The 16,400-nt window shown below is 44.2% G+C and overlaps 1 protein-coding gene across 2 annotated transcripts in view; it reads left to right on the forward strand.

Moving 5' to 3' along the window:
* The window catches only part of GOLIM4 (golgi integral membrane protein 4), a 32,870-nt gene extending 21,817 nt beyond the window's left edge, over positions 1-11,053 (forward strand). For both annotated transcript variants that reach the window (XM_074153531.1, XM_074153529.1), the window contains 9 exons: positions 1,538-1,699; positions 2,506-2,838; positions 4,017-4,255; positions 5,473-5,552; positions 6,008-6,120; positions 7,307-7,474; positions 8,194-8,262; positions 10,248-10,328; positions 10,661-11,053. In XM_074153531.1, coding sequence (XP_074009632.1) covers positions 1,538-1,699; positions 2,506-2,838; positions 4,017-4,255; positions 5,473-5,552; positions 6,008-6,120; positions 7,307-7,474; positions 8,194-8,262; positions 10,248-10,328; positions 10,661-10,816 — 1,401 coding nt within the window. In that variant the 3' untranslated portion in view covers positions 10,817-11,053. The remainder of the gene's footprint in view (positions 1-1,537; positions 1,700-2,505; positions 2,839-4,016; positions 4,256-5,472; positions 5,553-6,007; positions 6,121-7,306; positions 7,475-8,193; positions 8,263-10,247; positions 10,329-10,660) is intronic.
* Positions 11,054-16,400: the final 5,347 nt, after the last annotated feature.

A 16,400-nucleotide genomic window follows, 5' to 3' on the forward strand; every position in this document is an offset into this window, starting at 1 on the left:
TGTACTTTTCCATAGCTCAAACAGCCAGACAGATTCATTATATATTTTTATAAACCCTGTCTTTCTGCCAGTATTAATACCTCTCGGGCTATGGCCTTGAATCACAATGTTCAGCTTAGAACGACTCGCGCAGTGGAACAGAGTGGTTGAATTCTGATCCGGACGTGCACTGTTTAAATATCTCAGTATATTAATCCCTGCATGGTCCGTGAGTGGGGGAAAAAAATAATCAGGCACCTGCTAAGTAAATACTGGTTTTTTCCTCTAAAATTTCATATTGGACTCCCCAAAGGTTAATCAGGAAAAACAGAATTATCCCTCTGGAATGACAAAAGTAATTACTGTGCATTCTGCTTTGCTTTTAGGCCCGTGTGTTTTAACGGATGCCCTAGTCTTTTGAAGATGCTTCGAGGTGCGTCTGGCTTCGGAGCTGTTATGCGTTGCATCATGTCAATCCGTAGCACTGTGGATGCTGTTTTGTTTGAGTATTATGCATTGTACATCGATGCATCGTGCCTGTCTGCTGTACTATTGATTGCTATGATACCACATAACGCAAAAAATGACACACACGGTCACCCAGTGTAAACTGTAGCCAGTTTTTTAACCTGAATTTTGAAACAGATTGTGAAACGCGCCTCTGACTTCAGAATGGGCAGTAAACACACCCACCACCTCCTCTGAGCAGCAGAGAAACCCTCTCAGGGGGGCACCACCTTTTGTACACGCAGCTGGTCAGCTTTTATAAACCCTGTCCATCTCAAAAATGTTACTTTCTGAGATAATCTTTCTTGTACGTCTGCTGTATCGGCAGGGGCTGGGGTACCAGCCAGTCTGGAGTCTCATACTGGACTTAAAAGCTTTTCAAAAGTATCCTATTTTGTACAAAGTTAAACAGCAAATCAAATTACAACACTTTACTGTTGCATTTCAGGAACACTTTAGAAATTTACATTTTTCTCTCTTCTTCTTTTTTTTTTTTTCTTTGTTCTTTCTTTTTTTTCCTTGCTCTTCACCAGAGGTGTTCTATGACTTTCTTTGCCTCAGTTCTCTGTGTTGGCTGTTGTCTTGTGTAACACCTGTCTGAATGTTGAGAATTTGGCAGTTTCATGACATGTAAATACTTTCAAGCTACTGTTTCTGGAAGAACTGCACTTCTTTCTACCAGTAAAGGAGAAGCTGTGGTGCTCCTGATTTCCCTCGCTTTAGTCTGCCAAGAAAACGGCATCATCCCCTTTTGACAATTCTCCTGCTTGGCATGAGTAAATCAAATCTTTGTCTTTGTCCCACAGAGACTTTTATGATATCTTTTGTATGCATGTGCACCGTGGCTGAAAAGATTGTGATGAATGAATGCTATCTAGTGCGTGGAAACAACCGATTTTAAAACTTCCCGTCCTTTCTCTTCCCTGGTATTTGTTCTGATGTGAATATCGAGTCTTTCTACCATGTGTCTTGCCAGCAAGTTCACTCTGAGGTGACTACGTTTTATTAAGAAATTGATTTGGACGCACTATAATTAATGTGTTGCCTTTAGTCCCAGGTGGAGGAATACAAGCAGTTGAAGGACACACTCAACAAAATGCCAAGTTTCCGACAGGCTGAGAAGTCGGAAGACCCAAAGGAGCAACCGGAGGTGCGAACGCTGTCTCCCCGCAGCGACCTCCCGACACGCAATGAAGCTGAAGAGCATAAGGAGGTATAAAGCACTGACTGGCTACGGACGCTATCGGAAGTGGTTCTTACCCAGCAAAATCCTAGCTGTGGGCTTAACTTCCAGTAGAAGCTTATGTGTAATTGTCCATGTCTGTCAGTTCTTGAGTAAAGTGGTGAGGAACAGTTTAATCTTATGGAGTAGGAGAAAAATATAGTCATGACCTTTTCTCACATGACTGTAAATGCACTTACAACTGGTTTATGTAAGCCCTTTTAAGAAGCTGCTAAAAATCTTAATTTTTTGAATAATAAGCGGTCTTTAAAATTTTAGGTATCTCGTGTTACAGAAAAGCTTTAATAAGTTCTGAAGAAATTGTCTTTATAAGTTACCAGTGACATACTTAAGCCAGTATATTTGAAATGGGCACGCTATCCGATGTTCAGAAAGAAACAAAAGCGAAGCTGTGGGTAAAGTCTAGAAGTGACGATATCAGTTGTAGTTTTGTTTTACAAGAGTTCTTGGCCTGCAGAACCCAGAGGAAATACAAATGCCAAGCTTCCTTTGTAGATACAGAATTGCAATAGCTTTGTTGCGCTTGAGATAAACCAAGGCTTAACCTACTCCATGATGCAGTCGCACAACACCTTGTGTGGCTCTGCAGAGCCAAGGGTCGGGTGGTGGCACCATCTGGCAGGAGGGGCAGCTTGTTCCAAAGCAGGAATTTGGCTCCCCTGACTACAGCTTCACTCCTTTATGGAATAAAAGCATCCATATCTGCTCCTTGGCTCTCTTGAAAATATGAAATGCGTAATATCTTGTGCACGCACAATCTTGTGTGTGTTTTTCAGGATGAGAAGCCAAAAGAGAGAGAAGAAATAAATACCCAGGAAAAAGAAGATAGAGCTGAGCCTTTTCATCCGCAGAGAAGGACTAGTGAGGGCCAGCACACCAAAGAACTCAATATTCAGGAGCGACAAGAAGCTGGAGAGGATGACGAGCAACGTGTTAATCAGGTTGAAGAGGAACGCAAAAAAGAGCTTGAAGAGGAAGAAATGGAGCAGGCAGGTCAGCCTGAGCGCTTAGAGGAGGAACAGGATCAAGTACCAGAAGAGCATGAGTGGAAAAACCAGGAACAGAAGGAAGAAGAAACCAACATGTTGGGCGATCATCTTCATCCAGAGGTACGGAGCTCTTTTTGTTTTCTACTAATTGATTAGGTTTGCTGTTTAAATGGAGGTATCTCTTATCATTGCTGGCCCTGTACTGCACTCGCCTATTTCTAGGTAATATCAGTGTCATATTTATAGAAAGTTTGGGATTCAGAGCACTTGGATGCATAGGAGTCAGGCTCAACTTTAGCACACACGTACTGAAGTGCTTGCCAAATGCACCTTAATGAGCATTAATTCTGCTGATAAAAAGCAACAGATGGGAAAAAAAAGAGCAGTCGGGATGAATCCCATCGCCTGCTTTAAATTTGAGGCCTGTGGTAGCTGATGGGAAGAAGGTAGGAGAGAGTTGTCTTCAGCACTTTGATGCTGCGTCGCTAATTTGATGCATCTCAGCAAACTGCAGTGTGTTTCCTTGTCAGAAACACCTACCTTCTGTAAACACATTTCCATCTAAATGTTCGCTGTCACTTGACAGGAAATTTTAACTGCAGGATGAACGTGCCTAAAATAGCCAGGGGAAATCAGTGCGCAGCAATGGCAATTCTTGCTCTGTGCAACTCTAAATAAAACCAGCAAATCCTGGATTCACATTCTCGTTCGGATCTCCAGTGGAAAATATATTTTACTGATCTCACCTTAGGCTTTGTAAACACTTACTTTCCCAGCAGATTAATTCGATAACTCCAGTGCGATGAGAAGCCGTGGTTGAAGAGTGCAGCGGATTAGAACAGCAGCAGTAGGTTAAGCTGGGAAACTGGAGTCACTGGCTTTAAAAAACGTGCAGTGTCTCCATTAAGGCTTAAAGCAGCCCTACTGAAATTACCAGTTAAATCAATGGACACATATTTGCTGTCTTAATTGTCAGTGGTCAAAACTTCCTTTTACTGGTAATATGTTGGGGGGGGGGGGTATTATTATTGATGTGTAAGAAAAGCGTGGTGTCCCCAGCCTATTATCTCTTCTTCCTTCCCCATGCCCTCCACAAACACCCCGAGGCTTCCAGTCTGTGTTCAAAAAAAAGTAATTAAACTTTAAGCAGAGACAAGAAAACTTAACATAACTTTGCTGTAATTTTTCCTGTTGCATGTAGTACCTGAATATCTTTCCCTCTTGTGACGTGTTTGTGCCTGCTTGTTTCTGATCTTTGGAATTATGATTGATCTGTGATTAACACCTTTCTTTGATAGCTAACGTCAACAAAAGCTGTAATAAAAAGACATAAAGCAGCTTATGAACAACAACTAGAGCAGCAGCATCTTGCAGCCCAAAGAGCAGAGGAAGCCAATCGGCTCCGAGAGCATCAGGAATCCCTACACCAGCAAAGGCTGCGGGGACAGCTATTACGGCAACAACAGCTTGAAGAAAAAGAGCTTCAGCTGCAGAAACAGGCAGAACAAGGAGAAAAACTCTACAAAAACAGGCTAAGGTTAAATTCTTTTACATGAGTTTGTCATGGTCTGTGTGTGGCTTTTATGGCTTCCACCGTACCACCTTGGAAAAGAGGCTGGTCGAGTGCCTTAAACCAAGACTGCCCAGAAACTGAATTCATTGACCCTCATCTCCTCCTTTCCAAGGATAAATCTTGCTATTTTAAGGGGTTTTTTCCTTCTTTTATTTTTCTTTTACTGTGGAAGCCTCTCAAGTCTGGAGTAATGAGTGCCACGCATTGCCATGCACATGCTTGGGGGAGATTAGGGGCTTCTGGTGTACAGCGCCCCTTGTCTTACAGCTTGCTTTACATTAGTAATTATTTTCCGCTAAGCAGCTATTATCTTGTAGTACTGAGGAGTCCCAGTATCAGATACGCTTTAAGGTACCTAAACTAAAGTTTCTCTTAAATGTGAGATGCTGTTTTCAAGTAAATCCCTGAGGACTTTTCTGGACGAGGGTGACTGTAGTATTATTTGCGTCGTAGAGACAAAAGCAGGATTTCAGGAGAAACCCACAAACCCTGTTAGTGTCATAAAGTTATTGTGAATGCAGTTATATTCATGACATTGTAGCTTCTACGTGCCTTTCACCCTCCCTATCGTATTTCCTTATACTTCTGCTTAGTTTAAAATTGTTAGTGACAATTTTTTGTCTTTTGGAATCTTAAGCCCATTGAATTTTCTTTCCCGCAACATTGAAATATTAATTATGAACTCGATGCACGTTCTAACAGTATTTTGGTATGAGAAAGCCTTTCAGAAATCGATAGTTAAAATATTCACTCCAGCAAGACCAACACACAAGTAGACCCCTTTCAAGATGAAAGCTAAAACTGCTCAGTCAAGAAAATAACTGCTCCGTGTAGCCTGGCTTTAAGGCCGTTTATCTGAGAGGTTTTCTGCCTCCAGTTCATAGTATTTGTGCTTTGATTATGGAACGTCCTAGCTTAGGAGTTTTGAAAATACAAGGTAGATCCCATTGAGATATGGAGAAATGAAAGCACGGAAGTTTAGGTAGAGTAGGACAAGAAAGTCTTAAGGAAAGTCTTTCAGGAAAGATGATGTGAGAAAATACTAGGTAATGGAAGGCTAAACTGGAACCCATTCTGGGAGGAACTGGGAGAGGCAGAGATGCAGTAGGTTGATTTGTTTATTAAAGCAAACCCACACTTTTTTGAAACTGAAATGATGTATTTGCATTTAATTTTCTCAGCCAACAGGCTCATTATGATAACATGGACCACGATATTGTACAAGGGGAAGAAGAGCAAGGCGTTCAGGAAGAGGAAGGAGGTAAGGTACAATTTCTGTCCCTACCGTGTTCTCGGGTTCCCTGTGCACTGCCTTTCATGCAAGATTTTAATGTTCAGTTCATATCCAGTTTGGACTCAAGTGAAATATAAACTTGCAATTTAAAACCAGAAGCTCAAATAACACTGGCTGAACTGACTGGGTGAAATACAGGGATTACTAAAGATCATATCCACATTCCTCAAAGGATTGAGCTACTCGTATAGGGCTTTGTGGATCTTGGTTACATTCCTGGCTCTGCCTATGATTTCGTTTGATCCCTTCAAATTGTATAATCTTTCATTGTCGGTTTCCTACTACCAGTAAAACAATTCTGTTAGGATTGTATCATCAGGTAAAGGCTGCCTACTGCTGAAAGCACATATGGGAGCTAGTATATAGGAGACTCTTTAACTGGAAACTGCTGTAATACAATAATAATATCACAAATTTGTCAGCTTATGAACGGGACAACCAGCACCAGGATGAAGGTGAAGATGATGATCAAAATAATGCAAATGAACAGCAAGAACCAGAACACAAAGTAGAAAATCAGCATGCTGGTGACTCAGTGAGTATGAATTAAGATGCTATGGATTGCGATCGCTGCTGAAGTGAAAACCCACAAGTCTCATCATTGCAGAAATAAGATGAACCAGAGGTCTGCTAAGAAGACAGGTTTGACAGTTTAAAACTGCATCTAAGATCTATTTAAAGTTGTCCTTACTGATGGGGGAAGAAATAAAGAATAAAAGGTCCCTTGTTGGTAGCAAGTTGCTTTTCTGCATTCCTTTGATCTGTGTTTTGGGTGGAATAAAGGATTTGGACTCAGCTGGGACTTGAATAGGTAAACTTGGATTCAAAAAAATAACGGGAGTAACTCAATGGTGGTCAGTCAAAAAGAGTGGTGATGGTGTTTCTCATACTGTCGTTAGTTTAGAGGGTAAGAGCCAACTCGGTAGCCACTGAAACCAGCTGGAGTCAGTCCAGAGGAAGTGTGAGATCCTGAAAGAGAAGGTAGTTCAGCGCTGAACACGGTACCGACTGCACAGAGATCTGGATGCAGGACATTCAGTCCTGTGCCTCCCCCCAAGTTCCACCTTACTGGGTGGTGTGGGACATCAAGTGTATCACCTTTACTCCCCTCTCCCTCAGCAAATTAAGTTGGGTAGTAAGTATTTCTAAAGGATCTTTAACTTGTCAGCTATAGAGATATCAGAAATTTTACTCACTTTTACTGAGTGATAACCAGAAAGAAGGTGCTCGGGTTTCGAATGGCAAAGGATTATGAAAAGCGGGGGTTGTTTTATTAGAAATGTAGACACGGTCAATATTGCAGGACAGAGCAGCACTGCAAGATCACACCAGCTCTTTTGAGCCATGAGCGTTGAAACTCTTATCTTTTTTCACCTGGCGTTATCAGGCAATGTCAGTCATCAAAGAGTCAGTAAACAAAAGGAATTCAACAGCCTGTGTGAAGTAAGTCATCAGCTTCAGGCTGGTTTTTAGCAGACAGATGCCAGCACTGCAGTTCTGTCTGCGTTCGGTGCTGAAGGACTTTTTCTTTCAGGAGCTGACGCTTCTCTACTGGTTGGGGTTGGATCCAGTGCCCCCGATGCCTGTAGAGAGATTCCAGCTGGTTTCAGTGGGAACGGAGTTGGCTCTAACGTAGCTCACGCTGGGGTAGCTTTCAAGTGGAATGGAATGTGACCATGAGATAAAAATACGTATTCAACATTGGCTTCTGAAAATTACAGAAAGCAGCCATGGAAGATGTGAATCCTGCCGATGACCCCAACAACCAGGGAGAAGATGAGTTTGAGGAAGCCGAGCAAGAGAGAGAAGAAAATCTACCAGATGAAAATGAAAAGCACAAGCAAACCAGTCCCAAACAAGGACGTCCGGGAGTGGGAGAGCACCTAGTGGTCAGTAAAGGGAAAGGGAAAGTGGTCAGTAAAGGTCTGGGGGGCTTCTTTCAGGACACTGTAGCGCAGCTTGGCCAGAGACCACTGAACTTGGATTTGTAAAGATCTCTCTTAAGCCATATTTGACACGTGTGGAATTACTCCTGGTGATACACTGTTTTTTCATCACTGGCTCTGCTCAGCGAGGTTCTGTAGTCTCAGGGCCCCTGTATTTACCTTCCCACAAGCACCTGCAAGAACACCCGTTCATACAATCCTCACGCCTTTGCACAAGTCCCTTCTGGGCCACTTTGGTGCCATCAACACTCGATCAGCTGTAAGCGGTGGTGTCACTTTCCTTCTGTGGCCATTCCACTGAACGCTGTGCATTTCAACCGTCTTTAACCTGGAAACTCCTCTGGGCAGAGATGATCTGTATTTTTATGGCATTGGTCTTTAACGGTGGGGATATTTCATTGTCTTCCCGCTTAGTATGGAAAAATCTTGCTTTATTCTGTGATTTTTATTATAATCTGCTGTCTATTTTTTAATTTAGGGCAGTTTTAAATCATGTAGCCAGGCTATCATTAATGCTAATGAACGCACGGTAACTTCTTATGCTATTATTGTTACTTTAGCTTTACAGAAAGTTTTAGTTCCAGAACAAGAAGCTTTAACCTTCAGTCTCGAAGTTAATAAGCACGCACGTAGAACTGAATTTTGATATGATCTTTCTGCAGATGGCAGGAAATCCGGACCAGCAGGAAGATAATGTGGATGAGCAATACCAGGAAGAGGGAGAAGAGGAGGTAAGAAAACAGACATAAGGCGTATATGGAGTCAGGCAGCATAATATATATCCATTAACGTTCAACGGTGGTGTCTTTTATAACTGCAAAATGAACGCAAATCACTTTGACTTTATGAAACGAGAAAGTCTTTGCCATTACTCTGTTGCCCACTTCTGGACTCATCTAGTGTTACTCAAGCTTACGTGCTGCAATCCATTAGTCTTCGCTGCAACATGGTATTAATTGTGCAATAATTGAAAAGATTAAGCCATTCACAACAGAAGGAAAAATTCCAGAAAACCTCAAACCCTCTGAAGGTCACGGAAAACCTCATTAACTTTGCATCTCTGATCACACACTGCTGTTCTGGGCAAACTGCTTTCTCGGGCACTTACTTACTCCTTAGCTCTGACTTTGATTTATCTGTGCTCCTCCTAATCAATCCAAGTTCTGTAAAGCCCTGCTATTCGTGGAGCCAAACAGGCAGGAAGCTGTTAGCACTCTGCTTTGAACTGGAGGAGAAAAGGAGGGAAGGGACGTTTTCCTTGGGATGCTGAATGCCACGCTCATTATGCATGTGCTCGCATAAGCTGCCCTGCAGTTGTTCAGTGCGTACCTAATCAATCGCTATTTTGTACTTCATACATAATGATTTACAAAAAGCAATAGAAACAGCTACTCATTAGTCCCTCGTGGGGACCACTTTGTCTAGATTAGCTGGTACGCACTTAGAATTCACCGGTCCAAAATGCGGTTACTTAAATCAAACCAGGTCATCGGGAACTGGGAATAGTTGGCCTTTGGCAATTACTTTTCGGCTTACGAGAAGTAATTTAATACATGTGTCATAAAGGCCTATGACCAGTGCTTACTGGAAGTATTAAAGAGTGAGCAGTGATTGAATGAGCCATCAAGAAAGAGTTAAGATGCTGTAGTCGGGAACAGTTTCTTTAGTAGGTTGACTCAATTATTCATTGCTGTTGTTCAGACCTTTCCCATCTATCCCTGAAAGTGATCCAGGTTTGATGGCTGCCCTTCCGCTGGCGGCGACACCGAACCCCACACAACTTGTTCACAAGCAGCTTTGCCTCCCGATGGAAGCAGCTGCTAAATATTCTCTCCTGCTGCTGATTTTCCACAGGAGCCCTGTAGAAAGCAGCGTCTCGTCCTCGCTCTTTGTGGCAGGGGTAGGTGGCAGCACTGAGTGGCCAACGCTTCCCAGATGGCTGAAACAGCTGGTTTTTTTCCATGGGGGGAGCTGTACGGCCTCCTGGAAGCATCTTACCCGTCTTGCAGGACACCACGTACATAATAGCATTCTCCAAAAGAAAATCAAGTTAAAAAATCTTGCCTCTTTCAAATTTGCATCTAACCGGAAAGGGACGTGGAAATGAGGGAAAGTGCTGCCACAAAAGACAGAAGTGGTAGATCAAGATCTGAACATCTGGAAAAGACTCAGTGTGTTCTGTTCTCCCTTCAAGGACAGAGTTGGAAGAGATTATTCTTTGCTCCCAATCCGCCCTTGCTCTTTTGTGGTTTTCCAGGAGCGGTTGGCAGAAGGATCGCTCAGCTGCTGGGAAAACACAGACATACAATACCTTCATGGCATATCGGAAGTGAAATAGTTGTAGGAGTCCACAGCGGGGTGGAAGTGTCGGTCATGACTCTTTGCTGTGTTGTGACACTCTCGCCATGAAGGACAAGGAGAAAATACTATATGTGTAAAGTTAAAACATGGAATGGGAATCTGATTGCGTTAGCTGACGATGAGAGGGTCTGTGAAAATTGTAGTTAAAAGTTAAATATGGTCTCAGAAGCAACGAGTTTCCCGATTATTCACTGGTTGTTTTTTTTTCCCCTCCTTTAACCTCTCCGTGCTCTCTCCTCCCTTTCTTTTGAATCTTCATTCTGTAAAAGTGTAGCTGTGAAAGTGTGTACATTTATGCCACAGGCTACTTTTTTAAAGGAAATTAAAACATCCAGAACATCTCTGTGCTTTGTAGATCCAGGAAGATTTGACTGAAGAGAAGAAACGGGAACTGGAACGCAACGCTGAGGAGCCATATGGGGAAAATGACGAAAACGTAAGTATTGTGGAAACCCACAGTTGCGGTGACACGAGGAGACACCACAGCTGTGACCCCGTCACGCTGACCTGACCTAACTCTTGTACTTGCTTTAGATCATAGGCCTTAAAATTTCACGTCCCAACTCATCCTTCCACCCTCACATCCATGCCTGCTGCCTGGAGGCTTTTGGAAATCTTTTCCTGTTTCTGTCCGTCAGCTCCAGCAATTCCCTCTTCCTGTTCCTTAACTCCGTCTCGGTGCCCCAGAATAAACTATAGGAAACCGGCAGTTGCACTGAATCTGATTTTTTTTTTTTTACAATTCTTTCTTTTTTCCTCCCCAATCAGGCAGACGACAAGAATAACGGTGGGGCAGATCAAGAGCAGGAAATGCAAGAAGAGAACAACCAGAAAGAAGGTCACGAAGAGAATTACGAGGAGGAAGAGGAGGAGGAGGAAGGCAGAGCTGTTGCAGCAAAAACTCGTAGACGAGGGGAGATGTAGTTCTCCTCATTTTTTTTTTTTTGCAGCACACAAATTCCTGTTGGTTTTTTTTTTTTTCCAAAAAAAAAACCCCACAATAAACCCAACAACTCTTACAGGATATTTAATTTCCAAAAATATTTTGTTTTACACTTTTTACTTTTCTATTAGATGCTCTCATATGTTTATATGGATACGGTATTTTGATACTCTAGATTAGGATTTCTTTTCTATTAAAGCTGTACATAAACAGACATCACACAGGATTAATTTTTTGTAATTCGGTGCACGTTTTACAAAGGCCATTTTGGAAACACACTTTCGCCTTGTTCAAGCCTGACAGAGACGTTTCTGGTCTAATTTCAGATACGTTCAGCATCTGAGAGAAGATATCTAGTGCCTAAACCCAGTTGCCGTTAGTCCAACTCTCACTGTCTTCCTTGAGACAACGTGTGTGACCACGGGCTCACCCCAGCGCTCACAGAAGCCCCAGGGGCAGCTTCATTCCTTATTATCTCATGAGGTTCTTCAAATCCTTGAAGATAAGCACACGCCTTGCTGTTTGCAGGACCAGGCCTTTTATAGGTGCAGAACAGTTATAAAATATGCAAGTCTTACAAGCCTTCCAAACGCAGCCGGGTTAACAGCTGTTAATTTTGGCAACTGTTTATATACAGTTAAATTATGCATTTATTTTAACGAGCATACCTAGGTACTTCAATTACATGCACTACACAGCAGATAACGCCGGGGGTGGCGTGCGGAGAGGAGATGCGAGCTGGAAAATGATTTAAACTTGACGATCCATTACGCCAAATCAAAACACTACGGCTGTCACACCACCGAACGTTTCCAGAAGGAACAATTTGGTCGTCCTAGGTTAATATATAAGATATTTGACCGGAGAAATCAAACTACGTGGCCTCAGTGACGTGCTTTCTGCAGAGAGGGTTGAAGCATCTTAACCGAGTTGACGCGATCGGTGCAAGACGTTGAAGTAAGGTCTTTACCTTCTTTTACTTATTTATTTTTAAGTCTATGCCGGAAGGGTTTCTGTGTCCTTGGTGTGAAAATCGAACTATAAACAAATCCCACAGAAGTTCTTTCTTAAACAGCAACCATCTCTAGCCCCGCATGCCGAAATCTAAAGGGGGGGGGGGGAGGGAGGGGAAACGACACAAACCTTGTGCCTTGGTCGGCTACTATCAACGTAATCCCAGTGCATGAATATATACAATATTTGTATTGGTACAGACCCTAGTTATTTAATATATGTTAAAAGGAGAATGGGAATCTGGATTTCCGAGGCTACGCCCCATTGCTGGAAATGAGGCGCAGGGCAGCTCCCCGTCAAAGTGTGTGTTAATATATAAAAGGAGAGGGTTTGGGATTTTTTCCCCTTTTTTTTTTTTTTTTAAATAATGACACATAGCAACGTTTTTAGTTTAACTTTTTATATGAATGTAATTTAATTCATTTTTCTACTAACTCAATTATATCATGTTTTATGGTTGGTTTCCATTCTTTGCAATTTTCCTGAACGTCCCAGACACAGTGCTTATGTTTCATAGGAATATTTTTGTCAGCGAGTATTTTTGGGTTTTCTAGTTACCATAAATCAGATTTATCTTATGTATAAAAAAAAGTTTACATGATACTGTAAAATGTATGATATGTACATAATCTTCAGAATACAATTATTTTGGTAAATTGGCCTGTATTTTTAAGGTTGCAGTATTTAATTATTTGAGGCATAATAAAACTTGACTGCAGTCAATAAACTAAAATATAGTTCCTGATCTTTCAGGAGCGTGGTGGTTTGTTGCGGTTCTCCTGACGGTGGGCTCGGGCTCTGCTTGAATAGAGTGGGGCAGAGGGTGGCCGAGAAGGACAGGGAACCTGGAGCCACTTTCATTGAAGGGGAGCAGGGTTGGGGCCAATGTTTGCAATATCGGTAATTTTGGTGTTCTGTAGATGTGCTCCTTAAGTCATCGTTGCCACCGAGGTCCTTCTCCAGCTGGAGGGATAAAGCCTTGTCCTGGTTTGAGGGCTTCTTAAACCTTCTGTATCAAACATAGGTCTGAGAAAGAGGAGGAGGGAAAGGGGCTCAAGAAGCCCTTTTCTTCACGAGGTTCTCCCACAAACGGGACCGATTGTCCTCTCTCCTGCCCACCCCATGGTGCGGGAAGCCAGCCACGATGTCCATATTGTGCCCACTCAAGCAAGAAGGAGAGCAGAGGGAGAAGGTAACTCCTCTCCTCTCCCTGGTGGAGGGAGAAGATAACTCTGAAGGTACGTAGAGGAATACAAGCAACTCTGTCTTTTCACATTATCTCTCACGCTTATAACGAGCTACACACTTCAAGCATTTGTGTTAATGGGTACAGCGTTGCCCGCGGAGAACAGGGACTGCCTGCTGCCACCCCTACAGCGCAGAAAAAGCCACTTCCAAAGTCACCTGCAGGTACAAACTACCTCCCAGCCGCGGCATCTTCACATCAAAATAACCTGCTTCTTACTTCTCCCCACTCGCTTCAGCGATCTCCTGGCCGCAGCTGAAATGAAACAGGTCCTCGTGTCTTCTGCTGCCCCGTGGGCCCTGCTCTTCCCACCGCCCATGGGCGCAGAGCGCGTTTATTAACCACCTCTGACCATATCCTTTGGTTTACCCTTCGCTTGGGTGACTTGTGGCTCCAGCAAGAGCCCGGAGAGACACGAAAACCCTGCCCAGCAGGAGAAGCTGCAGAATAAGGGCTCCTTTTGTGCGCTGCAGGAGCCAGTATTCACAGTGGATACAATATTTACTTCAGCAAGCAAAACAAGTTCACAGCTGACAGGGACAGGCCAAGAAACTCTCACTGAAAGCCCGTTCTGTCCTTAATCGAGGGCCTGTTCACTTCAGACAAGAGTTACTTGACTGAAGATCAACTTTGTGAGCGAGACTCCGGGCCTGGCTGACAACAGCGGCGTGTGATCTCCCCTACGCGTCCCAGCCACCGCTCCCAGCAACCACTGGTGGGGCTTTCCCACGACTCCCTGGCCAACGCTGCTCCCCTGCCAGCTTCTGGGAGCTGGGGTTGGCACGACTCGAAACACCATTCCTCGATTCTTCCAACATTTTTTTTTTTTTTTTTTTTTTTTCCCAATGGATACGGGCAAACCAGGCGAGACCTTGCGTAACTGCCTGCTCGGTGGCTGCTCACCCCAAAACGTTTCTGATATCTTTGCCCGACACGCATCGCTTCGTGCCAGACTCTCTGGTCCCGTTTGGTAGGTGAGCTGGTGGTGGGAAGGGGGACCCACGTGGCAGGTCCTCATTGCCGTAGGATTACTTCTGGGACACAGGGAATGCTGAATTCTTTGCTAAATCAAGAAATCAGCAGATTTCTCTACTCTGCTCTGGTGAGACCCCCCTGCAGTGCTGCATCCAGCTCTGGGGCCCCCAACATAAGAAGGACGTGGACCTGTTGGAGCCAGTCCAGAGGAGGCCACAAAGACCATTAGAGGCTGGAGCACCTGCGCTATGAGGACAGGCTGAGAGAGTTGGGGTTGTACAGCCTGGAGAAGAAAAGACTCCGGGGAGACCTTAGAGCCCCTTCGAGTATCTGAAGGGGGCCTACAAGAAAGCTGGGAGGGACTTTTTACCAGGGTGTGTAGTGACAGGACAAGGGGGAACGGTTTCAAACTGAAAGAGGGAAGATTTAGATTAGATCTCTGGAAGAAATTCTTGACTGTGAGGGTGGTGAGACAATGGAACAGGTTGCCCAGAGAAGCTGTGGATGCCCCATCCCTGGAGGGGTTCAAGGCCAGGCTGGATGGGGCTTTGAGCAACCTGGTCTGGTGGGAGGTGTCCCTGCCCACGGCAGGGGGGTTGGAACTCCATGATCTTTAAGATCCCTTCCGACTCAAACAATTCTATGATTCTAAATTAATGTATTTGTGTGACCTGAAAATAAACTGGAGATGACCCACAGCTCCAGCCCCGTGGGCGCATAGGATGAACGGCAGAGGGAAACGCTCCCTTTCGCTGCTCCCAGAAGGCGACTCCCAGCACGACGCTGGGGCAAAGAGGACTAATGAGAGTCCCACACCAACAGAGTGAAAGCACGAACTCAAAGAGAAAAGCTACATCACTTCTGCCTTTGGCAGCACCAAGACAGCTATTGGCCTGCTGTGACCAGGGCCAGCATCCACCCATCGGAATCCTGGAGACCGTTCAGGGATCAGGGCGAGAGTGATGGGAAAACTCAGCTTATAGAAAGTTAGTTCATGCTACAGTCAGCTCAGGAAAGCAATGCTGGGGTGAAGAACCCACAGGGGCAGCCAACTGGTGAGACAGGAGTCCTAAGCCCCCCAGTGAAAAACAAAAACCCCCCCAACAAAATTCAGGCCAGAAATACAGTGTAAATATTTAGTAACGGAGTTAGTCGTTGCAGCGGTTATTTTAAAGGCTGTGATGAATTTTTGACCACTAGACATCTTTTTTAAAAGTCTTTCTAGTTCAGCCCCAGCTTGGGCATCATGAGAGAAGTCCTACTCCCTACGATAAATTGAAAGGTCAGGTAAGAGGATCATGGTATCATGCTCTGGCCATAAAATACATGAAACAATACCACTCGGCGCAAGAGAAAATCCAGCGGAGTTCATTCTGTAGGTCGGGAAATCCTCCAGTGGATCAGATACAACGTTTACGGCTCCACAGCTCACCTCACCTCACTAAAACAACTGCTCCTCACCCCGTGTCCTTGAACATCGAGTTTGAAACCTCCTGCAGGCTGAAAGCCACCAGGGGCCATCAGGGAGCATCCCAGCCCCGGCAGGCAAGAAAAAAAAAAAACACCTTGGATCTGGGTTTTGTCCAAATCCGTTCAATGCCAGCGTGCCAACCTGAGGCTTGATCTAACCCCAGCTGGAAAGCGCGTTATGTAGCTCTACTTCCAAGCAAACATTGGAAAAATCGCTGCGATTAGGGACGAAGCACAGAGATACGCTTGTCATTGAAGCGCAAACTCGTTTCTGACAAGTTTTATCCCCTTTTGCCGCAGGTTTTCCTGACAAAGGAGCCGCGGAGCGATCATGGCTAAAAACGACCTTCACTCGGCTTTTTGAAGTCTGAGCACGTAAAAGGTGTTTACTGCGCGCACAGAACTCCTTACTCTGCTACATGCAGGAGATAAATTTGTATTGCTACAGCCAAAAATATTTGCAGGGTGAAGAGGATGAGAAACCCGGAGCCGCACATCCAGAGCGAGAGACAAAGTTGCCTTCGATGCACCTGACACATCATCAGCCTTCAGACACGCTTCCCTTCCGCGGTTCTTGCTTTAACGGTTCTTGCTGGTTCAAACGCAAAATTATTCATTTTTTCCTCCTCCTCGTCATCACTTCTAAAGGGAAGAAAAACCCAAATAACTTGGCCCTATCTACTAAGAAAGTATTTTTAAAGTTTTAGGAGAAGTTCAGCACATTGAAGGGAATTATCAGCTCCGTTACAGTCAGGGCTTCAGCTGACAAGGTTAGCGATGCCTCTGGTTGTTCCTACCCGCTGGAATGCGCGATAGAAAGTTCACAGGCACCTTGATATCAATTCCCTGAAACACAGTCA

This window comes from Numenius arquata, chromosome 9, assembly GCF_964106895.1.
Source record: "Numenius arquata chromosome 9, bNumArq3.hap1.1, whole genome shotgun sequence".
In the NCBI taxonomy this organism is placed as follows: Eukaryota; Metazoa; Chordata; class Aves; order Charadriiformes; family Scolopacidae; genus Numenius; species Numenius arquata.